The sequence below is a fragment of the Strigops habroptila genome, chromosome 8 (genome assembly GCF_004027225.2).
Source record: "Strigops habroptila isolate Jane chromosome 8, bStrHab1.2.pri, whole genome shotgun sequence".
In the NCBI taxonomy this organism is placed as follows: Eukaryota; Metazoa; Chordata; class Aves; order Psittaciformes; family Psittacidae; genus Strigops; species Strigops habroptila.
In genome coordinates this window covers 52,674,688-52,698,333 of record NC_044284.2, presented here as the reverse complement: position 1 = coordinate 52,698,333, position 23,646 = coordinate 52,674,688, and the positions used below count along the sequence as shown (strand labels likewise).

General features: G+C 43.1%; 2 protein-coding genes across 4 annotated transcripts; one reads left to right on the top strand and one right to left on the bottom strand.

Moving 5' to 3' along the window:
- Positions 1-59: 59 nt before the first annotated feature.
- On the top strand, positions 60-8,573 carry PRDX1 (peroxiredoxin 1). Of its 2 annotated transcripts, none has more exons than XM_030496538.1 (6): positions 60-306; positions 3,960-4,076; positions 5,067-5,220; positions 5,501-5,623; positions 6,429-6,559; positions 8,189-8,573. In XM_030496538.1, the coding sequence occupies exons 2-6, from the start codon at positions 3,971-3,973 to the stop codon at positions 8,272-8,274; spliced, it is 600 nt and encodes a 199-aa protein (XP_030352398.1). In that variant the 5' UTR covers positions 60-306; positions 3,960-3,970; the 3' UTR covers positions 8,275-8,573. The 2 variants fall into 2 exon arrangements, with proteins under 2 accessions (XP_030352398.1, XP_030352399.1); XM_030496539.1 differs by lacking the exon at positions 60-306 and adding an exon at positions 827-983.
- Positions 8,574-17,271: 8,698 nt separating this feature from the next.
- MMACHC (metabolism of cobalamin associated C) lies at positions 17,272-23,400 on the bottom strand. 2 transcript variants are annotated; one of them, XM_030496529.1, is made up of 4 exons: positions 23,300-23,400; positions 20,726-20,920; positions 20,210-20,362; positions 17,272-19,657 (listed from the first exon to the last, which is right to left on the bottom strand). In XM_030496529.1, the coding sequence occupies exons 1-4, from the start codon at positions 23,369-23,371 to the stop codon at positions 19,346-19,348; spliced, it is 732 nt and encodes a 243-aa protein (XP_030352389.1). In that variant the 5' UTR covers positions 23,372-23,400; the 3' UTR covers positions 17,272-19,345. The 2 variants fall into 2 exon arrangements, with proteins under 2 accessions (XP_030352389.1, XP_030352390.1); XM_030496530.1 differs by having other exon boundaries at positions 17,272-19,654.
- Between the last annotated feature and the right edge of the window lie 246 nt (positions 23,401-23,646).

Here is a 23,646-nt window from a genome sequence, read left to right as displayed (position 1 = left end):
CACGGCACCTCCCCTAAGACACCATCCACCGCATTATCTCCACTTATTCGCATTCCTTTGCTGCTTTTCAGCAGCCCGCGGCAGTGTCTCCGCTCAGATAAGAGGCAGCAAACCCGCTATCGAGCACCCCGCGGGGGACCACCGCAAACCTGCCGAGTCATGCTGCCCTTGCAGGCGGGCGGGGAGAGGCGGTGGCGGGGCACGACTCCTCGCGAGATCGGGGCGGGTATAAAGTGGGCGGTGCGGGGAGGAGCTGTCGCAGTTCGGGCCTGCGGTGAGCGTGCGACGTCCCTGGAGCCTCTTTGTGTAAGTGCAGAGGGAGCGGGCTGCGTGCGTGCCGCGGGGTGGTGTCCGTGGGGGCTTTTGCACAGCCTCTGTTTTCCGTTGTTTTTTTGTTGGTTTTGGGGTTTTCTTCTCGTTGAGTTGGGTTTGTTTCCCCTCCCCCTCTGCGCGGATGGGCTTTTGAGCGCAGCGTGCAAGGGCGAGCTCTCGCTCCGCACCGCGGCCCCTGAGGAACGCCGCTTTTTTTCCTTGTTCCGTTTTCCCCTTTTGTGGGGCTACGACGACACACGGGCGCAGATAACTCTTCCCTGCGCGCCCGCCTTTATCGGCAGCCCCGTTGTGCCGCAGGGGGAGGCCGGGAGCGAAGCTCCCCCCCGCACCCTGCTGCGCTGGAGGCCGTCGCTCGGCCTCTCGCGTCTGAATCCTTAAAGAACCCCTCAAAATAACGCTGGATTTGGCTGGGTAGGGCATACAGGGTGGCAGGTGTTCCCTGTCGCAGAGCGGTGTAGTGGTCTTTTGCGCAGGTGAATGCATGGAATTGGCGTCAGAGGGTTTTTCAGCGAAGCGCGTTCCGTGGTCTGGGTGTAGCTGGCTGCGGTGTGCTGGAACCCAGGAGATCCGTGGCGATATCGCTTTTCTCTGACCGCAGCCCGGTAGCTTAACCGCGTTTTGGTGATAGTCTGAAGGTAGCAAAGTGAAAGGCGGGTGGTGTGTTTTGAAATGGCCTTTCGCTTTTGTTCAAGATATCCTAAAGGTATGGGTTGCTGGCTAAGAGCAGCAGGCCTGGTGTATTATAATTGCAAGTTGAAGATAATTGAGGCTGTGTGTGGCTGCGAGCAACGAAGATGTTCTGACCTGATTCAAGTGTACTTGATTGGCAGTGTCCATTCTCCTTTCCTCTGGAATGAAGGGAGATCAGGATGGCTTAGTGCCGGGTCCTGCACTGAGGTCACAGCAACCCCGTGCAGTGGTACAGGCTTGGGGAAGAGTAGCTGGAAAGCTGCCTGGTGGGAAAGGACCTGGGGATGTTGGTTGACAGCCAGCTAAATATGCACCAGCAGCATGCCCAGGTGGCCAAAAAGGCCAAGAATATCCTGGCTTTTATCAGCAGGGCCAGGGAAGGGATTGTCCCCCTGTACTGGGCACTGGTGAGGCCGCACCTGAAATCCTGTGTTCAGTTCTGAGCCTTTCACTGCAAGACAAATACTGGGGTGCTGGAGCAGGTCCAGAGAAGGGCAGTGAAATTGGTGAGGCACAAGTCTCATGGGGAGTGGCTGAGGGAACTGGAGTAGTTTAGTCTGGAGAAAAAGGATGCTTAGGGGAGACCTTATCTCTCTACAACTACCTCAGAAGATGTTGTAGCGAGGTGAGTGTTGGTCTCTTCTCTCAAGTAACAAGCAATGGGATAAGAGGAAGTGGCCTCAAGTTGTGCCAGGGGAAGTTTAGGTTGGATATTAGGAAAAACTTCTTCACTGAAAGGGTTGTCAAGCATTGGAACAGGCTGCCCAAGGAGGTGGCTGAGTTGCCATTCCTGGAGGCATTTGAAAAACATGTACATGTGGCACTTGAGGACATTCTAGCAGTGGACCTGGCAGTGCCAAGTTAACAGTTGGGCTCAATCTTGAAGGTGTCTTCCAAACTAAGAAATTCTATGACTGTGAAATAACATTGTGTCTGGTCTGTTCCTCTGTGGATTAGGAAATGCTGTGGTTAAAAATCACAATCAGAACATGTGAGAACACATGCTCACGCCAAAGAGAAAAGCAGAAATGTTGGCTGGTCACAGTCAGTGCTCTGAGGAAAGCAGATGGTTCTCCTGCAGTACAAGACAACTGAAGCCTCCTGCTAGTATTAATGATTTTTGTCTTAACTAAAAAGAGGGCAATAACTTGTAGCTTAGAAAGGGGAAGTATCGAAGAGCAGTCTGACAGCTTTTATTTGACATTGAATGCATAGTAAAATACTCCAGGGGATTGCTGATGGAACAAATATAAGACTGTCATAGTACTGAGCAAAATGATGACCTTGAGTTTGAGTAGTGGAAAAGAACGTGATTCAGTAATAAAATGTGGGGTCATGCACTCCAGACAAGAACAGCTCTTGCTTTTAAGATAAAACTTGCTACTTGTAGGCATCTCAAGTAAATACTTTGCAGTGGCTGCCCTGTCCCTCTTACAGACTGCAGTTTCAGAACTTCACCTGCATTCATGGCACATGTGATGCTTGACAGAGGGATTATTGATGTCTGCCTGCTAGGCTGCTTCCATACAGTCTTATGAGCACTTGGTCGTTCTGGCCACCTTCATTTGTAAGACTCCCTCCCAGCCTGCTGCAGTTGAAGACTTAACCTGTGGCTTAACACATGGATAAAGAGCTTTATTGCAAAAAGCAGCTTGAAATGCCGAATGTATTGACACTTCTCAAAATAAAAATTGAGAGATAGTTGATTCTGTATACTGTCAGGGTATCTAAGAGAAGCTTTCAAATGTTAAAACCATTACTAAAGACTAAATTTGGATTGAAAGCTAAATGCTTATGACTTACGGGCTAGTTTTTCAGGAAGAAAGTGGCTGGCAAGGGAGAAGGAGCCAAGAAATGAGGTGTTCTCAGCCTTTTTTATAATGAACTTGGTGCCTTGCAGGCAGGACTTGGAAAAAAAATCATTGAATCTCAGCTTTCCTTAGCAACATGAGACTCATGTTAACTTTTCAGAGGGTGTTGTTTTTACCTCCAAGGCAGCTAGTGCTTGTAGAAATCAGGTTCATAATCATTCAAATGGATAACCTTGTGCTATGGAAGTAACTGGAATTCTAAAGTGACACACTGCATTCCCAGACTGAGCAAAAATACTGTACAGGGTGTATTACAAATGACTGGCTTTTAGGGCAGGCAGCCAGAAGTAGAGTTCTCTTGGCCTTGTGTGCCCTCTTACTTTTTTCACTAAGGCTTGGGGGAGAAACAACCTGGCTGCACTGATTTAAGACTTAGTGAAATTTTAATTGTTAACATAGGATGTGATTGCCATGTATACAATGAGTCTAGTCACCAATAAAACAAGGTTTAATTGTTTGCAAGGCTGAAGTCTTGCACTGGTCTCTGGGGATTAACAAAAGTTCTTTTGTTCTGGAATCAACAGGAGGATAAAGTTTGAGGACTTAAATTCCCTTGTAAAATTGAACAAGGGTCTCGTCATCAAAAGTTAAAAAAAACCCAAAAAAACCACAAAAACAAACCCCCCAGGAAACCACACCAGACTTTAACTCATCCACCAAGTGGAATAGGAAGAGTTAGAGTCTACTGAAATACTAGGCTAGCCCTGTCCCAGACTCTGAGCTGTTACTGGTCAAAGATCACTGTTATTGTATCATTAGAAGGTGAATGAACCACAGATCTTGAAGTGCTAGTGGTCTTTATAGCAGCTTTGGCTGGATATATAGGCTGAGTATTGAACTGCATCTTACTGTGCTGCTGATTTAGGGTGGGGAGAAGTTAGTGCTTTGACTGGACTATCCAGGTAACAAAATAAATTTCACTCTTAAGCCTTGTGTTGCAAGACCAAGTGCTGCTAAACTGTCTTTGGGGTTCAGTCTAGATTGATAAGATGCTTTGAATAAATGCTTACTTCCAGGTGTAAACTTATTGTTATCTAAACTGTATTGTCATTAACCCCTATCTAGATTAAACCAAGATGTCTTCAGGAAATGCTTTCATTGGAAAACCAGCCCCTGACTTTACTGCCACGGCTGTAATGCCAGATGGACAATTCAAAGATGTCAAACTTTCTGACTATAAAGGTAAGCTTCTGTGCTTCTCCAATGACACAAGTGTCATCTGGCCATATGTAATAGTGGAGGGCATCTGAGGATACATCTTGATTTTGTTTTGAAGCAATAGTGACCACTTAGCAATGGACTTAAGTACGCAGCTTGTGCAGTGGTTCAGTCATGTCCAGATTATGCTTGGGAAGCTGGCAGCAGCATGGCTGGATGTCCCAGCTGTGGGAATTGTCAATAATTAGCATAAAACTCCTCTAAACTGTAATCCTGGATCAGGCTTGTTTGTCCTGTCTGTCATACTACGAGATAGGTGTAACATCTCCAAACCATGTGGAACAGAAAAATCTCTTGTAGGCTTTCTCTCAATAGAAAGTGTTTTCTTTCCTCTAACCAGTGAAGCTCCTTTCTCTAGAGTACTGGCAAAATGTTTGTCTTGCCAAAAAAACTTACTAAAATCAAAGAGAAAGCCTGAAGTACTTGAGTACTAATGTGGATGGCTTTAGAAGGACATTTCTAAAGATGCTGTGTGAGGCTGGTGAGTAGGTATAGGCTAGTCATGCACTCAATTAAAATGTCTCTTTGGCTTGTAGCCTTTCAGACCTGTGGTGTTGCTGCACTCTTCTTAGCCAACCACAGGGCCTTCTAGTGTATGTGCTAGGTATACTCTGGGCAGGTCTGTGGGAGTGGACCCAGGAGATGGGCATTCCTGCTCAAATTTGACAGACTGGTTTTGGAGACTGAGTTGGGTTCTTTGTTATTAGCTGTAGAGCGGCCTCGAAGACTGTTGTAAATGGTATTTGGCTGAAATACAAATCCCCTGAGGTGCTTTATGGGCTTGCCACCTATATAGCAAGTCTTAAAATAGAGGCATCTGTAGTTTTCCATTTGATCTTTAAAGGCAGTGTTGTATCAAGCCCTTTCTCTTCTACCAGTATTTGAATGGTTGATATTGAATACGACAACTCTTGTAAAGGTAGGAGAGATTAACTGGCTGTACTGTTCTTTCAGGAAAATATGTTGTGTTCTTCTTCTACCCCCTGGACTTCACTTTTGTCTGTCCAACTGAAATTATTGCATACAGTGACAGAGCTGATGAATTCAAGAAAATTAACTGTGAAGTAATTGGAGCTTCTGTTGACTCTCACTTTTGTCACCTGGCCTGGTAAGAATTGGCCTCTTAACCTAATAGAATGTTCTGTCTGGTCTCAGTTCTTGCAGGAACTGAATCCTGAGTGTATTGAAACTTGCTTACTGAAGTATCAAAGGCACTTGAAGTGTTGGTAGCACCAGGTGCTTCTGAACAGAACTGAGGATACTGTTCAGGTTTTCTGTTGCCTCATGGCAGGCCAAGTACGATATTGTGGAAAGGATCAGCTTCTGTTGTACCTTATATGGACAATTTAGAATGAAGTACTTTTAACATTTGAACTGCCTTTTTTTAGGATCAACACTCCAAAGAAACAGGGAGGCTTGGGTACTATGAAAATCCCATTGATTTCAGACACAAACCGTGCCATTGCCAAACAGTATGGGGTACTTAAAGAGGATGAAGGTATTGCATACAGGTAAGGTGCAAAAGGTAAACTTGCTGTTAGAGTTCTATGTAGCAACAGAGCATGTCAGGTGAAGACAGCTTGTGTATATTTGAACACCTCCAGCAAGCTGAAGCTATTGGCTATTATAGATGTAAACTGCTTCAGACTGTCAAACACCCCTACAAGGGGGATGCTGCTTAGTTCTCAGTGTTTAGACTCTTTGTGGTTTTGGTAAGCAGAAGAAATGCTTGCTGCTTCCTTTGGGTTACTGATCTGCACAGTGCAAGTCTCATGCAGGTGAGCTTTTGCAGACATTGGTAATGTGAGACCTATGTAGTCAAGGCAGTGATTACAGGTATTTAGTTAAAGTACAACTTGGGGTTTAATTAATCTGTATCTCATAGTTGACTGTTCCCTTAAAGTTGCTCCTTAAAGGGAGCTAAACTTCTAATTCTTAACATGACTTTGGAGGAATAAATGATGAGCCATTGCTGGGTTGGGTTTTTGAGAACAGTGTGTGTAGTTTTTCTTTGTGTGTAAGAATGCCCCTCCTTGGGCTTCTCTTCCACTTTGTTTCTCTGCCTGTATCTTAAATAGGAAGCACTGCTTTCCTGCATAAGTGTTTTGACTTGGCTCCTGTTCCTCCTAGTTCCTGCTGAACGTTAGGCTTTCAGCTGCTAATGTTCCAGTGTTATGCATACACCAAAGGCTTTAGTTTTTAGGAAGAGGTTAGTAATAGAGATGTCACAACTTACTGCCATAATAGAATACTGAACTTCAGTCTTTCAAAAACTGCGTTTAACTTTAGGGCTGGGTTTTTTGTGGTTTTTTTTAGGGGCCTGTTCATAATTGATGAGAAGGGGATCTTGAGGCAGATAACAATCAATGATCTTCCTGTGGGCCGTTCTGTTGATGAAACCCTCAGGCTTGTCCAGGCCTTCCAGTTTACAGATAAGCATGGAGAAGGTAAGAGTTATTCCTCTTTCTAATCTTAAGTGTGGGGTTTTTTTGGTGTGTGTGTTTAGAGCATAATGTTAACTAACCAGGTTAAAACAAGGTTTACTGAAAAGTACTATGTACATGTATCAATCATAGGTATTATGTAAATGTAGCAATCTGAAATGCAGCTGGTTCTGTGAAACTACTTATTGAAGGACACTGTAGTGCTATATTTGTCCTATTCCACTTATTTGTCCATTGAGTAGATTTGAAATATCATTTAAATCAGTTTGGTGTTGGATGTCTTGCTGAGCACATAGCAGTTGTCTGTCTTTCAATTAAACACAAATACTTGAGACAGAAATGAAGAACATGTGATAATTCACCCTGCAAGGGTAAGCATAATTTAGACTCCGCTCTGAGATTTGGTAGGTTGAGACCATTAGTGTTAATGTGATGTTTTTGCAGTCTGTTAGATAAAGCCTTTGGATTCCCAGAAAGCCTGCTGATTTTTTTTTTTTTTGCCCCACTACACATGGACACAATGTAGTGAGGGGAAAATGGAGTCTTTGTGCCCATAGTTCAGGAATGATCATGTGCTTCAGGCTGGTAGCTTTTCCGCAGGTATTAAATAAGGCACTGCAGATCAAAGTTTTGAACTGGGTTATGGAAACACAAAATTGCTATGTAGGTATTCGTAGTCTTTAGCTGTCGTCAGTTAATTAGTTGCTGCTAGTCACATGTAACTTGCTTCAGAACTGGTAGTTCAATGGCAGATTTTATTAAAACAAGCTGCAGTTGTGGCTAGGTGCTAGCCTGAAGAGATTTGGTGTTTCTGAACTTGTCTGCCATCCTCTGTCAGCTGAGGACAGGTCCTTAATATTTGATGATGGAGCAGTCACATGTCATGCAAACAGAGCCTTTTAGGGTTTACTGTGCCCTGGAGTAGTCAAAAGCTGGCAAATGATTTTCCTCCAGAACTAGTACTGCAGTCTCATCTAAACCAGGATAGACCAGAACAAGGTGTGGAGCAACACTCAGAAGCGGACGGTACTGTAGCTAAGACTGCTGGTCTTGTGTGGAGCAAGCACCACGCCTTGCATGGCTGTAGCCGAGGAAAACCATGTCCAAAAAATAGCACTCAGGAGTCGCTGTAATTTTGAGGCCATGCAACCTTTGCATCTTGGTAGCCTTTTGATAGCCAGATAGGGGAACTAGAGAGAGTTTAACTCTTCCTCCCCCTCCCCATTAAACTGGAGGATGTAGCTAAGGTTGACTTAAAGATAAGGAGAATATAGACTTGACTGGATCTGAGCAGTGAACTGTAATCCTTATAAAGCCTTTCTCATCCAGCCTTCTGGAGTTGGTGTGACCTTGCTGTCAAGCTTCTGTGAAGCTTTTAAGCAGGATGTGGGGGGGTGCATGTGTAAAGGGCCCACTGTTCCATGGGCAAACACCATGTTTCTTGGGTGCTACTACCTAGTGAGCAAATGGAAATGAGTAAAATAAATTAAACATAATGCCACACTGAATAATGCACCTTCTGTATGTTGTGAAGATGTATACATGTTTTGAGTTGCTAATTTGCTTTAATGTTATGTAAAACATGTTCTGCAGGAGCAGCTGGTAAGACTTAAAACATTCTTATCATTTCAGTGTGCCCAGCTGGCTGGAAGCCTGGCAGTGACACAATCAAGCCTGATGTTCACAAAAGTAAAGAGTATTTCTCCAAGCAGAAATAAACCTCCAGCCTGCATGGAAACTAGTATGCCTTACATAAAGAGCAAGCATCAGTTACTGAACTTTGACTAAGTCATTGCATCTGAGTCAAGGGATCATGCTATAGGTTTAAGCAGTAACTTTTTTTACTTGAAGGAAAGTTTGTCCTGTTGAGAGTACCTTCGTAGAAAATCTTAATGATCAGTATCTGTACATTAAGCCCTAATGACTTTAGTGACAATGCAGTGTATGTGGTTAGATATGTGTTGCATATAGAGCAGTGGTATCCTTTTGTAACTCTATTAAACTTGTGGAAAGAGCATTCTGTCTACTGTTCTTGTGTGTCATCATCAGGAGACCTGAAAGCAGTGCAGGCTGCACTTCTGAAAGCTTGGGCTGCTGAGCTGTCTGTAGATACCTCGGTTCTAGAGGCCTTCTACAGCTCCATTAGAATGGAGATATTAATGTTTTCATGTTGCAGTAGTACTCTTTACACTTGTCATAACTTTGCTACTGAGTAGAGGAATATGGTTTGATCTTAGTCTGTCAGAGTTAAGCAATACTACAGTGCCCAGAGCATGAAGCATAGAGGTGACTAACAAAGGCTGGGCATATTTTTATGTACTGTGTCAATTTAGTAATTTCTGCATCCCAGGTCAGAACTGTGACTTTATGCTAAATTTCTGGGAATCAGTACTCAGTTTCCACCCTTTACAGGACTGGAAGACTGGCCTTTCTGAAAGCAAACTTCCTTGGATATATGCTTGTCTCTAGTCTCTCCCACTATATGGAATGAGAGTGAGAATATGCCAGTTATCCATTAGCTTGTAGTTGTATGATTAAGATCAAAAGAAGGGTGGCACTATAAAATCTGGTACTACTTGGGTGTACTCAGCCTTGTCTTTAATGCTTGTATTACAAAAGTGTGCATACTGTAAAACTCAAAGCACATGACTGTGGCCGTAAGTTACATTAAAGCTGCATAGCTTCATGGTTAAAGGTGGCGTATAATAAAGTCCTGAACTTCAGAGCTGGGGGTTTGGGTAAGGAGCTATTGCCTAGCAATAGAGGTGAATTAGAACCCTGTGATCTTTATATACCTGTAAAGAGCAAGCTCTTAAAGGCCAAGACCTTGCATCTTAACTTCAGCTCCTCAAGCAGTAAACAAGTTCTGTCCTGCTTAAAGTGAGCAGTAATGAAGCTGAGGCCTAGGGCTGCTTAACATGAGTCAGAAGTGAAAGTTGCATGCCTTCTGCAGTTGGAAGAAATGCTTATTGCAGAAGCCTTGCTATCAATTATTGCAGTAAACATTACAGTAGCTAATCCCCTCGGTCTTGCTTAAGTGTCACAACTACTCTGAAGGTATGTGAAAGTTAGGTTTAGTTGGATAATTTTTTGCTTAGTGTTTAAATTCCAAATTCTCAAAACAACAAATGAGGGGTAACAGTAGGGTGACATTGAGAAGTAACAGGAACACTTTTTTATATATATATATATATATATATGGTTCAAGGTAAGTGAATGATTACTCATCAGTTTGATGGACAAAGACATCTCTGTGCTCAGCCAACTTCTTCCCTAGCAAATGAAAAGGAGTAAAGTCAGAGCTAATCTAATGTACAATGTACATTAGTTGTACCTAGCTATATTAGCATTGAAATGTTATGAAATTGATTACAGCAGTTTGGAGGGTACAGTATTAGTGTGTTCTAACCTCGTGGAATGGGGTATCTTTCTTGTAGTCACACCAAAGTGACTTCTGCTCTTACTCAGAAAAATTGCACCTGTTTTAATTGGGCTACTATATATGAATGCTGCATGAAGTCCTCCTAGCTCCTGATAGCATGGCAAATAAGGCTATTCTGTCTTAAATTGAGGGCTTCTACTTTAATGACCAAGTTCAGCCCTTCACCATGATAGAAATCCCTCCTCACATCTGTGTTCACTCTTCAAATGTTAAAAAGGGAGCATTTAAAAGGAATAGACTTACTAGCTGCTCTCTTTTCTACCCTTGTCGTAGGGGATGAAGGGAGTTCTCTCACGTTGTGGGCTCGGAGGGAGTCCTGCGGTGCCTGTCCCGGGCACGCCTGGGCTCCTCACCGGAGCGGGCCCTTCCCCTCACCGGCGCCTCCCGCGCTTTCCCAGCGGCCGCCGCACGGGGGCCGGGGATTGGCTGCGGCCGGGGGCGCGGGCGGTGCCTCACTTCGCGCAGTGCTGGGGCTGCCCCTCGGCGGGAATGGCGGCGTCCGTCAGTCATGGCTGCGGCCGGGAAGAGAGGCCGGGGTTGCCCCGATGAGAGATCCGGGAGCCGGTACGTCCCGTAAAAACACCTCTTGTCTTCATTTGTCTCCCCCGCTCCTCTGATGCAGCGTGTTCCCTTCGGTGCGGTATTTCCTATGTGTGCTGGTCATGTGGAGACTCAAGTTCTGACAGGAGGTTTGGAGCTCACCCTCCCTGCTAACGCAGCTGTGCTCACTTCTGCTTGGAGTGATGGCTGGTGGTGGTCAACATACTTTTAACGCCTCCCACCTTTTAGTGGTTGTGTTCATGTGCTAATTCTTCTGTTTTGAAAAGTGGTTAATCTTGATCACTACTTGAGTAGCTATTAATTGAGGAAAACTTCTCTTGCTGAGAAAAACATTGCACTTAGAACTGGACTGATGCTGTCTGCTGGGAGTTGGAACACAGAGACACTACTAACAGTATGTATTTAAACATCATAGTCACTGGTGAATGATGATAATGTGGAAATTCCAAACAGCCAAGAATCAAAATACCTGTGGGTTACGAACTGTCTGACATGTTTACACCAAATGATTGACTGTGGGAATTAATGCAATTAAATATTTTTAGGGTTTTGTTTATTCTTTAGGCATGTGAGGAATTCATGGGAACATTTGCCAAACTGTCATTTTAATGTTTCCAAGAGTATAACACACAGTATGGGTAACACACAACACTTCTACAAATCAAGAAGAGTCTGGGTTTATTTCTGTGCTCAAACTTAGTTCATATGCAGCTTGGAATTTCCAGTAAGTGCTCTGGGGCTTACACCTTACTCCTGCTATTGTGACATCTTAGATTGGTGTTTCTATGACATTCAGATAACTGTTATCCTCATTAAGAAACACTTTCATGTACCATTTTCATTGCAGTTATGCACTGGTTTCGATTTCATGATCAATGGTGCCATATGTCCCAGTAAAAAACACATCAGCAACACTCAGTTTTGGTGACAAGACAGATAGCTGTTGCAGTGTGCTGTCCTGTTTAGTGGGATTTTCCCTGAAGATGCACACAGCAGATGCTATTTAGAAAGGACAGAATCTTGAATGTGATGTTTGCCCTTTCTTAACGTGTGAGTGATTTCATCTTTTTTATTTTATTTCGCATTTTGGCTGCTTATTATAAATATAACCTTGAATTCATTAGTTTCTTTATATCTTAGAATAATTAGGTGAAGGGAAACTGAAATTCATCTTACAGTGTCTCTTTCCTATTTCTTTTTACTTGTAGCTGATCGCTGTGATTACTGGGTGGTTATAAAACTGGTTCGCTGCTTTGCAAGAGAACATTTTACAAGCATGTGAAAACTTTACAAGCATATGAAGTTTCAGTCTTCAGATAATCTCTAAAAAATTATTTGCATTGGGTGAGGACAGGGAGAGATCGTTCACACATTGCTGTCAAAGGCAAAACACTCATCTTGGGAAAATAATTTATTACCAATCAAATCAGAGCAGGATAATGAGAAATAAAAAACAAACCTTAAAACATCTTCCCCACACCCTTCCCTTCTTCTCAGGCTTAAATTTACTCCCGAATCTTCTACCTTCTCCCCCCTCCAGCAGCACTGACAAACAGGGAATGGCTCCTTTCTCATCAGGGGGAAGATTCCTCACACTCTTCCCCTGCTCCAGTGTGGGGTCTCTCCCCCAGGAGATGGTTCTGCACAGACTTCTCCAACATGAATCCACCCTACAGGCTGCAGCTCCTCACAAACTGCTCCAGTGTGGGTCCCTTCCATGGGTGCAGTCCTTAGAAATAGACAGCTCCAGCATGGGTCCCTTCTTGTGCACCCCAGCCTGCTCACTGGTGGGGTGAGGAGCAGAAAAAGTTTTGATTCTGTGTAAGCACTGCTCAGCACTTAGCAAAAACATCCCTGTGTTATCCACTGTTTCCAGCACAAATCCAAAACACAGCCCCATTCCAGCTGCTATGAAGAAAATTAACTCTATCCCAGTCAAAACCAGCACAATGCTATTTCAAAATTAATGATTGTGTATTTATTTTTAGATGTTTATAAGAAGAAAAAGATGCTTAGTAATGTTTGAAGAATTAACACTGTACGAGACAGGTTTCTCACTGGCTTTGAAAAATACTCTAAAAAGTTACTAAATCTTAAAAGTACTATTTTGTTAACAAGTGCTCCAGCCTTTTTATCGGGCCTTTGAAGAACAAGTTATTGGATTACCCAACAGATCAATACACTTCAAAGAACAAAAGCAAGTAGCTTACACCTGGCAGGTATTGCAAAATTATGTACTTTGGTTAGGAAAGTGTGTTTACAAAAGTTCCATGACTGTACTTTTTTGTAATGTTATACATCATAGCAACAGTCATGTAAAGATTATGTTAAAATAATGAGGTTTATCATATTAATAGTTTGAAAAATGATATATACCCTCTGAAGTTTTCAGTGGGTCTGGTGTTCAGTATCACAGGACAAACTGTGTAAATACATATTCTGAAGTAACTTGCTAGACAGGTAAAGCATAGAGGGCTTAAGACATCATGGTTCTACTTTGCCAAGGGTGAAATGAAATAAGTGCATTGGAGTGGTGTGAAGCCACAGAGTAGTGGCTCTGTCTAGCCTGTGCTAGTAGGAACACAGCACTCTTGCACATCAATTCAGAAAGTGTGTTAAAGCTGTCGCTGTCTTTTTTGGATACAAATTAATGGTACACAAGAAAGAACACTGAACCAGGAAATCAAAGAAATAGGTATCATTTTGATCATTAATATATAAGCTTCTGTTTTCAATATTAGAAGAAGAAAAAAAACAGATTAATTTGCATTTAACAAACAGTCAGAACTGATTTTCCTTTGGCTGACCACATGTCTGTGTTTCTATCAAGTCACTAGGCAGTGTCTTCACCTGTAATGTTGGTGTAATTCACACACACAGACATTGGTGTAACGTCACACATGTGACGTTACGGCATGGCTTTGCAGGCCAAAGCCTGTGCAAATCAAACGCCCGCATAATGAACTACGTGGCTGCAGAGGACAGGTTGCCATCGTGCTGTAAGTTGTTTGCGGTGCTCCGTAACAAGAGATGTGCCTGTGTAAGCTCCTCTTGCCACACCTAGTGATGATAGGTTTGGACTTTAATGTGAAACTTGGCTCTTTCAACTGAAACTGAAATCGTTGTGCGTATTATGGGACACGTGTCTCAATTTAGTCTTCCTGTGTGAAATACCATTTGACCATAGATACATGAATATATGTGAAGTCACCAAGATTGCTCTGTCCTCTCAAACTGTGAGCTCAGGAGCTTTGTGTTCCATGTTCTGCAGCAACATACTTTTGAAGTATCTGCACTGACAAATAAGATTAATATCCTTCGTCAAGAGAGAAACAAGTCTTCAATCTACACTTAATAAAACAATGTAATTTAAAAGTAATGTATTTCATTAAATTTACTGTTCACAAAAATAAGATTAATTTCTTTTTCATTTTTATTGCCGTAGTCGTTTATATTTTGGAAGAACAGCCTGTTAAAAAAGATTGACTGATCAGAACAATACTGGAAAAATGGTTACGACATGAAATTAAAACCTAAAGCTACCTAATTTCTTTAAAAGGAATAAGAATTCTTATGCATTCATAGAAAAAGTAAGGATTCTGCATAAATTTAAGGCTCTGTAGGGTATTTTTCAACCCCCACAATACCCCCCACCCCTTCCTGTCTTTAATTTACTTGCAGGAATTCTGCTATCTTAAAAACCAGAAAAAATTCAAACTCTCTTTCAAAATTTCCTTTAGGAACTGTTTGGGGGAAGTAAAACATATGCAGTTACTAAAAATAAATTTGCTTGCTCACTGAATTATGTACAAACATCCAAAAAAAAAAAAAATGTATTATAGATGTAATATTAATGAATGATAGTTATGTATTTTATTTTTTTCCAGGAAGTAGCCATTCCAAATACTTTTATACATAAATAATCACATTTTGCAGATTGTGGTAGAGTATTGGAGAGATTTTAAAATTCCATTAAAATATCTTATTGCTCATTATGCGATAAAATATTTCATTTTTTGAAGTTTCCCACCATCTTTCCCATTACTGTGTTTCAGTTATTTGGAAAAAAAAAATAGCACCCCATTTTTTCATCTAAATTACTGGGGTTTTTTTAAAGAACATGAACATCTATCTCTTGTTTCAGTCACAGAGAAAACATGTTTGTGTTCCTTGGTTCTTTCTGTTTCCTCCTTGAAAACCTAGAAGGGAAGTGCTCTGAAGCAGACGTGATGGATGATCTCTCACAGGATATACGATATGACATGAAGCCAACTTCGCAGCAAGAAAAGTCTCATTAATATCCATGTCTGTTTTGGCAGATGAATTAGTGACAGTTGAGGTTGCAGAGGTGCAGCTGGCTCTGCTGCAGTAGATGGCAAATCTCACTTCCCCTTAGAGGAAGAACTTTGGAGCTGTTGCCACTTATCAGTATTCAAAGGTAACTTTTTACATGTACTCTTTGTGTGGGGCTGAATAAAGACTGCTGATAACCACAGAGGTGCTCATCAGTAGCTGCCACTTCTTGGGTTTAGAAATACAGAAATCTTTACTCACTTTTTTTTTCTTTCTTTTTAATCAAATTCAAGTCACTGTATTTTCAGTAATTTAACTCAGGTTAAATAGTAGCTACACCACCAAAATTTTGGTCACAAATGAATAAAAGACCACGTATACTATACTGAATGAGTAAAATTATACTTCTGACCCAGAGGAGGGCAATCTAGCTCTGAAAAAACCCAAAACAAAATCCAACACCAAACCAGAAGAGTGCACTGCTCTCATAAGGTTGGTTGGTTAGTTCTGTCTGACACACCAGCACTGGTTTATACAAGCCAACCCTCTTCAGTCTTCCATCGTTTGGACAAAGACAGGATTGTTACAAGCCACCTTTTTACAGAAGAAGGAAATAAGGCAGTATCAGGAATTAGGTTTGCCAAACTCTACTTCACACCCTAAAGAAACATCAGCGCTTATTCTTGTACCACTGAGATGTAATCAATCTAACTGGTATAAAAAAACCCCAACAAACCAACAGTGTGTTTTCAAGTGTTTTTCCATTTCTGAGCAATAATCCTCATGGCTTCTTGTCATGAGATTAGATTGTGCTGGGCAGTTATTTGGTATTTTCTGTCACATCTTTAATCTTAATAAAAATCTCCGTTATTTTAACGTTTTTAAGTAAAAGAAGAAGGAAATTTTAACTGAAGAAGATGATGTTATGTGCATGAAAAACATTACAAATTTGTTAATTCTCATAGAATATTTTGTTAGCTTGAAATATACTGAATATCTAGTTGCTAAAATTGAATTCAAATTCAAGTAGCTTTTAATTTAAATTTTGAGGGTTTTTTTACTGTTCAGCTCTTGAATACTCGCTGTTCTGGTTATATTGAGGGAAAAAAGATACTTTAATAAATGTGTAAAAATTAGGATTTGGAGAAAAAACTTACTTGTCTAAAAACATAAAGTGATACATGAACAAGAAAATCTATCCAAGTATTTGCAATTACTTGTATTACTTGTTTGACATTTCTAAGTGCTGAAAATGTCTTCACAATGCCCCAGGATCCAAGAATGATCCGTTCCTCACCATGTCTAGTCTTGTCCCAACAGATAAGTCAAACGGGTTCTCAAACTTCAATTTTGTAAGACAAAGAGCATTATACACTCCAACCATCAAAGAAAGAAACTTACCAGCTGCAGCTGTGGATCTCAGTGACCTGTTTAAGAGAAAGACACTAAGAACCAATCCAATTCACACCAAAATTACTGTAGTAGGAATGGAAATGTTATTGAATACTTGTACTCTGTTCTGCCTGACATAACTGTATTGTTAGAAGCACAAAGAACACACATTTGCCCTTCCTGTGACTCAGTCTGTTTTAACAAACAAGAATTCCCGTACTTACAGGTATTACTTCTATGTTCCTGAGGGAAGATCCGTCAAATATCAGTTACGTGTCACTGGACACCTTGAACTTCTGTTACTGTAAGAACAGAAGAGAATATGGAAGTGCATTGTCATGTGCTTGCTGAACCAACCTGGGAAAAAAACATTTATTAGACTTATTCATGATGTGCTGTATGTTTGGTTTTTTTTATATATCCCAGGCTAAGAAAGTTGGGGCTGTTCAGCCTGGAGAAGAGAAGCTGTGTGGGGATCTCAGAGCAGCCTTCCAGTGTCTGAAGGGGGCCTACAAGGATACTGGAGAGGGATTCTTCATCAGGGACTGCAGTGATAGGACAAGGGACAATGGGTTCCAACTTAAACAGGGGAAGTTCAGGTTAGATATAAGGAAGAAGTTCTTTACTGTGAGGGTGGTGAGGCACTGGAATGGGTTGCCCATAGAAGTGGTAAATGCTCCATCCCTGGCAGTGTTCAAGGCCAGGTTGGACAGAGCCTTGGGCAATATGGTTTGGTACGAGGTGTCCCTGCTCATGGCAGGGGGTTGGAACTGGATGATCTTAAGGTCCTTTCCAACCCAAACCATTCTATGATTCTGTGATTCTAAGAGCCTGCCATAATAGTTTACTAACTTCCACCAAGATAACTTTCTTTTGTTTTCAGATGCTGGATTTTGTGCGTCTTAGGTAGCTCACATTTTCGTTACATTAAAAACATAATAATTGATTCTCACTTCAACATCTTTAGCTCTCTACAAGTTAATCACTGCATTGTTTAAATAAAAATACTCAGTACAGAAGGTTACTTACAATTTTGTATATTTTATTAACCAAAATACCATGTGAAGAGAAATAAATTACAAAAATTGAAATGAAATGGCAATGGGAATCTGATTTAAAAAAAAAACTAAGACAGAATATTAAATATTTGTAAGAAATCAACCCCAAAATATTTTACTTTAAATTGAAAGGTACAAAGCTAAATCTGATTCCTTTCTGTATTTATCCTTCTAAGAGAATCAGTGTTTTGTATGTGTTATTAATGTGAACCATTAATTCAAGTCCCTGTTAAATTACAGTTCAATTGGAAAGTTCTGCAAGGTCAAGCAACATTTTAACCAGAAGTAATTCTATAACATAAGAACAGAATTTATATAAATTTCCTTATATTGCTTAAATTAAAAATCACAGTATCACTACCATACAGTAAGTCAGGAGTCTGCCTTGGTCAGATGTGGTGAACAAAGTATAGAAAGCAACAGAGATGTTTTTGTAACGGCAAATACACCAAACCAACCCAGTTCACTACTCTGTTTACAGGAAAACAAACTTAATTTTGATTGTGTTTAGTTAGTATACAGCCTATGAAGAAGTATATCAAGCAGAGACTTAGTGTGAAGGCAACCTTAGTGTTTGAGTCTCCAAAAGGCACCAAGAATAACAACGTAAAATAAAAAGAAAGGGCTCAGTTCTGCAAAGAGCGTATTTTTAATCATGTCGATATCACAGACAGGGAAAAATTGCTTAGTTTGCAGCACTGCATTCTAGACAAGCAACAAAACTCCCACAAAATATTACTTTACTTTATTATAATATATTATTTCAATGAGGCCTGAGCCTCAAAGTACCCTAAGATAAATTAAATTGCTGATTCCCAGTGACATTGTAACCTCTGAACAAATCTAACAGGAGAAAGTAATGAAAAAAAAATAATATTTCTGTCTGAAAATATTTTATCCAGCAATATGGCACATGGATGTCATGAGTATTTTGTCTGTCATGAGTGACAGGCAAACCTGTCACATATTCAGACATTCATGCAATGGTTTTTATGTGTGTGCAGGTTTACCTCCCTCATACAGAAAGTACAACAGGAAGCCATGGTAGTAAAACTGTGGTGTGTGTAGCTTATACCTTAAATGCAAACCTCATCTACCTTAGGAAAAGGTCATGAGAATTGTCTTTTTCAGTCAGTTATTGTAACATCAGTAAAAACATTATTCAGCATCTCGCTGAAGATTTTAGTTGGCTGCTCTATACAATGATTAAAACTGACCTAAAGATGGCACCTTGTTCTGAGGAGCTGACTCTGGGCCAAGAGGAAACGGCAGGCTCGAGCTGTGACCTTTGTATTGTCCTTTTCCCTTTCGTAACTACCCTGAAGGAGGCAGCTGCTGTTGGCTCTGTTTTCCTTACTCCTGCTCCATGTACAGGACCACACTACTCAATAAAACAATCTCTGGAGAATTTTCTTTTGGATGGTAAGGAAAGGAGACATTAAAAGATTTCTTAACTAAGCTAAGCCAGCTTCACTGCAAGTGAAGGAATGCAGGGCAAATTCTCTTTCTGAGGAAGACAATACTGAAAATACTGAACATGTACTCCCTAGGGAGAGTTACGACACAGGATAATAAAATGCAGGATACATCTAGAAAAAGTAACTGCCCTGAGGTCAGGCAAAATATTCTGGAGTACAATGATTGAAATTTAACTTTACTTGTACACAGAATAAACCCAAAACATTTGGAAAGAAAATTCTTCAGAATAAAAATGACTTCTCTAATGAGCAGCACGTGTTTTCCAGATGCCAGCGTGGCTGAACTTTTCCCAACCTAAGGCTCATCAGCATCTTACCAGGCTCCCAAAAACACAAAGCAAATCAGCAACAGCACAGACCGCTCCCACCTTCCTCCAGACCACAAGTGCCATGATGCAGCGCTCCCTCTTACTCTGAGCAGCTGATGTTTGCATTGAGACGCTGCACACACCGCTTGGATTTGCCATCTCTGTATCAGCACATTGTCTTCCTCAGCACCATGGAAAAGAAGGTGCTTATGAGTTACACTTCACTTGCCCTCTGTTCCTTCATAGAACTGTGTTACTCAGTGAAATATGCTTCTGTGGACTTCTTGGGGCAGCCCCAGCAGTTTGAATCTCTCCGCTGGAGGGGTGGCAAAGTAGGCTTTTTGCTCCTCTGAATACTTTTCCTTCACTTCAATTATGTCCCTGTAGCGAGCGTCCTGCCAGTGGAAATTGAATTGCTCCAGCAACTCAATTCTTTGCTCCTCTGTGCTCACACAGTCAATGGGGGCAGACTGCTCCAGGAATGGTACCTGAATATCTGGGAACAGGAGAAGACCTCGGATAGCAAACCAGCCACCATACCTGGGATGGATACATACACCAAAGATCTTCTGGAAGGAAAAAAAAAAAAGAAGAAGGATCTAGGATGTCTTACTTTATCTCTAGTAATGGTTAGAGTTCAAAGGATCAAGTTGCAATGCAACTTCTCACACTCCTTGCCCTCTGTTGGAATGCCATACAGAGAAGAAAGGAATGCTTTCCTGAACATGTGGCTCGAAGCATTGCATTTCATTCCCATTTTCCTGTGCCCACACCACCCTGCAATGTGGGGAGAGGTCCCTTTTTGAAAATCTAACAGCGAAATTAACTACAGTGCAATTATTTATTTATTTATTTATAATGCTCCAAGCAACAGGTCGTCTTTTACACTGAAATCTATTCTCCTGTCTAAGTAGGTTTAATAGATCAGGGTATTTTTGTCCATGTATGCATCTCCTTACCACCGTGAAGAATCTTGGAAGCTTCTGATTCCTGTTAGAAACACTTTATGCATCTATATGGACTTTGTATTTTCCAATGGGAAGAACTAGTGAGTAAACAACAGTTGTATGATTCAGTGATTGCAGTTTAGTGGTTCTTCCCAGGGTGTGATTTTGCCTCACCTTCTTCCCCCAAGGATCAAGCTTCACATCCTTCCTTTGGTAGTAATATGCAGCTCCAGCAACATGGGCAGCTGTCTGCGCCAAGAACTTAGGCTTTCGGTTTGGCAGAATCTCATAATCAAACATGATGTCCACTGTCTGGTCAGGGAATTTCTGGGAAAATTATAAACAACATCAGCCCAGGATCATGGAAAAATATTTGCCACTACTTGCTGGATGCTAGCAAATCAGGCACCTGTGAATGCTCCAGACATCCTGCTACCACAATCTATCAGCTTGTGGCCTTGAGTTTTCAACTATGGCTGTAAAGCACTCTACATAACTACAGGCTGTAACGGCAAAGAGGCAGAATATGTAAGTAAAGCAGGTCAACAGCCTGTGGATGCTCTTACCATCATGAATAATGCTTTACCCTTCTAAACAGCATGGGCAGGAACCTGGAAGGCATTGTCTACTGCTCAACTCACCTAGTTATATACAACAACAATAAAAGGAATCAGTTTTTCAGGTTCTTACCTCCTTCAAACGTGATAAATGATGAGAAACACACTGATCCACAGGATCCCGGATTATTTTTAACCGTTCTTTGTTCACAAAAGGTTTAAGGGCTTTTTCAAACATCGAAGGCATGCTGAGGACCACGAAGGCCAGTGTGTCATCTGGGTAGGGGAGATGAAAGGCAGGCTGGACAACAGCATTGTACCATCCAACCTTTGGCAAAGAAAAACAAATCTCCATTAGAACAGGGGCACCACTCTTTGGCTAGTGGGCATGCAGGAATTTAAAGAAGTGGAATGAAGTGCAGCCACCTTCATTTACAACCCGGATATGCAGCCTGCCTTCCATTCAAACCAAGTTGTTTTGCATATGGGATTCAGAGTTTCTGGAAGCTGCACTGTGAGGTGTGTGTGAGAGATAAGAATCACCTATTGCAGCCAGCTCAAGGCTGCCCTTTATCCAGCTCTGCTGCTCAGAAACCCTAGAGGGAAGTAGCAGCAACCAGTCTTGCCAATGCAAATCAGGTTTTTTGGTTTAGATAAAGCTTTTACAGGTTGGGTTTGGGTTTTTTTTTTCCCACATCTTCAGCCAGAAAGAAAGTGGTACTTCTGTTTTGCTCATGTGACAAGTTGCATGGTTTATTTCTTCAGCAAGAAATGTTCATGTGTGAAAATGAAGGACGTGAAGCTCCTAGCAGTGCTAAAACCCACCAGAAGCGTCAGCTGTAGTGCATGGATTGTGACACACACACATTTTGGTGTTTGTTCCAGGGCTGGATGTGTTATAACGCAGTCCAGAAATGAGGGATCACACCAGGGCAGCAGGAAGACATGAGCAAGGGGACAGGGCTGAGACCAGCAACTGCCAGGTAGGGGGAGGAAATGGCTGACCCCCCCTGCACCCCACTACTAATGTACTGCACAATAACGTCAGTCTTTTTAGGGGTTAGGACAACTCCCACTCTCCTGGGATGCCATAAAGACCAGGTCTAACGTTCAGAGAGATGTCAAGTAATAGAACTCTTAATATTTAGTCTGAAAACACAAAATACTGGTCACCTCTGAGTGAAATTAATCTGAAAGTGACTTTGCAGGTGACAGTGGCAGCCAGGCCCGCCCACGTGGAAACACGGGTTGAAAACTAAGTTTATTATGAAGATACATTCTTATATCAGCCCCAAAGTTTAATCAGTTTTGTGGCTCTTGTTTCAGATGCTGAATTGAGGTGTTAAAAGAAATTACAGAGGTGAGAATCTGAGGTTTGCTGATTTCCCAGTGTACATCAGTCAATATACTAGGGCTGGTGGTATGAAAATTAAATCTGGGAAGAGATACAGCACTATAAGATTTTTCCTCTGGTAGCTGTAGTCTTTTTGATCTGGGTTCTGCCCCTAATTCTGCTTCTGTGTTTCAGGAAAGCAGTGTTAAATTCTTCAAATTCTGGAGATTTCACTTCTCTCAGTGCCTCATTCCCTTTAACTGTCAGATTAAGAATGTAGCAGGAAATACAAGTATTTCAGGTAACAAATACAACATTCCCTAAGGAAGGGAAGGTCGTGTTTATTGTACTGATTTATGTTTGTCGATTTGTATTTGATATTGCAGATTGATTTATTGCAGACTGGTGATTTATTGCAGATTGGCCCTGTGGCGGGCAAAGAAGGAAGCCCCAAGTTCTGGTGGGAGCTGAGCGAATACAATTCAACACAGAGATCGTGGAAGAGGCTGCCTGCCTCAGGGCAGAAGGAGCCGTGCCATCAGCCGCTTACCGCGGTGAGGCAGCCTGCACTTCGGTACACGTGTTTCTACGTTTAAAGTTTAAACTTGCTTAGAGGACTTTACTCTCTGCTGGTCCAGATGTACCTTTAATTCTCTCGACCTTATCAGACTGGGACCAACATAAGGGACCCGAGCAAACCCCGAGCTCGGCTGGCGCTCCGCCGCTGCTAAGGCACGGCCTTAACCTCGACCCGCTTCACCGCGCGGCCGCAACAGGCCTCTCCCGCTTGTCCGTTAACTCGCGCCATCCGCCCCGCAACACGGCTCCGAGCCCTGGAACCGCTGTGCTGGGCCGGGCCCGCCCGGGGGGGGCGGTCTGAACCCCTCTCCCTCCCTTCCCCGGCCCCGAGGAGGAGCGTGCGGTGCCGCAGGAGGGTCAGCCTCCGGTCCGCAGCGGCTCGCAGGCGATGGCTTCGCGCCGGAGCGGGCCGAGGCCCGGGGAGGCACTGCCGCCTGCTGTCGGTTGCGGGAGGAGCAGGCGACCGCGGCCGCCGTTAGCACAGGGGGGTGTGTCGTCCGGCCGGCCGGCCTGCGCAGAGCTGGCGGGCTGGGGAGGGGGCCCGGCGGCTAAAGCACGTCCAGCCCCGGCCTCCGGAACCACGGGCGGCGGCGGCGCAGTGCCTCCCCCCCGCCTGGAGCGGGGGTGACCGACGGGCCAAACACCCCCGTCTCGGCAGCCGCAGCGGTCACCGCCGGTCCGGGACACGCAACCCCCGGCACCCGCTCCCCTCGGACCCCGGGAATAAGAACACCGCCCCCAGTGACGTCACGGCGCGTGACGTCACGGCGGGGGCCCCCTCTGTGACGTCCGTACCTTGAAGGCGTGCACCTCGAAGCCGAAGGGGCCCAGGGCGCCGCGGAGCCGCTCCGCCACGCGCCGCTCCATGCCGCGCGGGGCACCACGGGAGGCGCGGCGGGGGGAGTGTGACCCCCCACCCAACCACACCGCCGCGTCTCCTAGGAGACGGCGCAAGGCATTCTGGAAGGTGTAGTGCGCACCCCCCCCCCGTTGGGGGCTCGGAACCCCCGGCTGAGGCGGTCGCTGAGGCGGGTTGGGCGATGGCAGCCCCGGGTCCTGCTAACGGCGGTTGCTTTGCGTGTTTGAGTTCCATCGTGCGCAGGTTGGAAGCCCCACCTTCCTCCGCGGGTGGGCGCCGCTCT

What these genes read in the sequence shown, in the direction of transcription:
- PRDX1 (XM_030496538.1), top strand. Translation starts at nt 3,971, where the DNA reads ATGTCTTCAGGAAATGCTTTCATTGGAAAACCAGCCCCTGACTTTACT. An exon ending in GATGAAGGTATTGCATACAG is followed by an intron (nt 5,624 to 6,428) that starts GTAAGGTGCAAA and finishes GGTTTTTTTTAG; the next exon opens with GGGCCTGTTCATAATTGATG. An exon ending in TACAGATAAGCATGGAGAAG is followed by an intron (nt 6,560 to 8,188) that starts GTAAGAGTTATT and finishes TTATCATTTCAG; the next exon opens with TGTGCCCAGCTGGCTGGAAG.
- MMACHC (XM_030496529.1), bottom strand. Translation starts at nt 23,371, where the DNA reads ATGGAGCGGCGCGTGGCGGAGCGGCTCCGCGGCGCCCTGGGCCCCTTC. An exon ending in TCGAGGTGCACGCCTTCAAG is followed by an intron (nt 20,921 to 23,299) that starts GTACGGACGTCA and finishes TCTTTGCCAAAG; the next exon opens with GTTGGATGGTACAATGCTGT. An exon ending in TTGATCCTTGGGGGAAGAAG is followed by an intron (nt 19,658 to 20,209) that starts GTGAGGCAAAAT and finishes TTTTCCTTCCAG; the next exon opens with AAGATCTTTGGTGTATGTAT.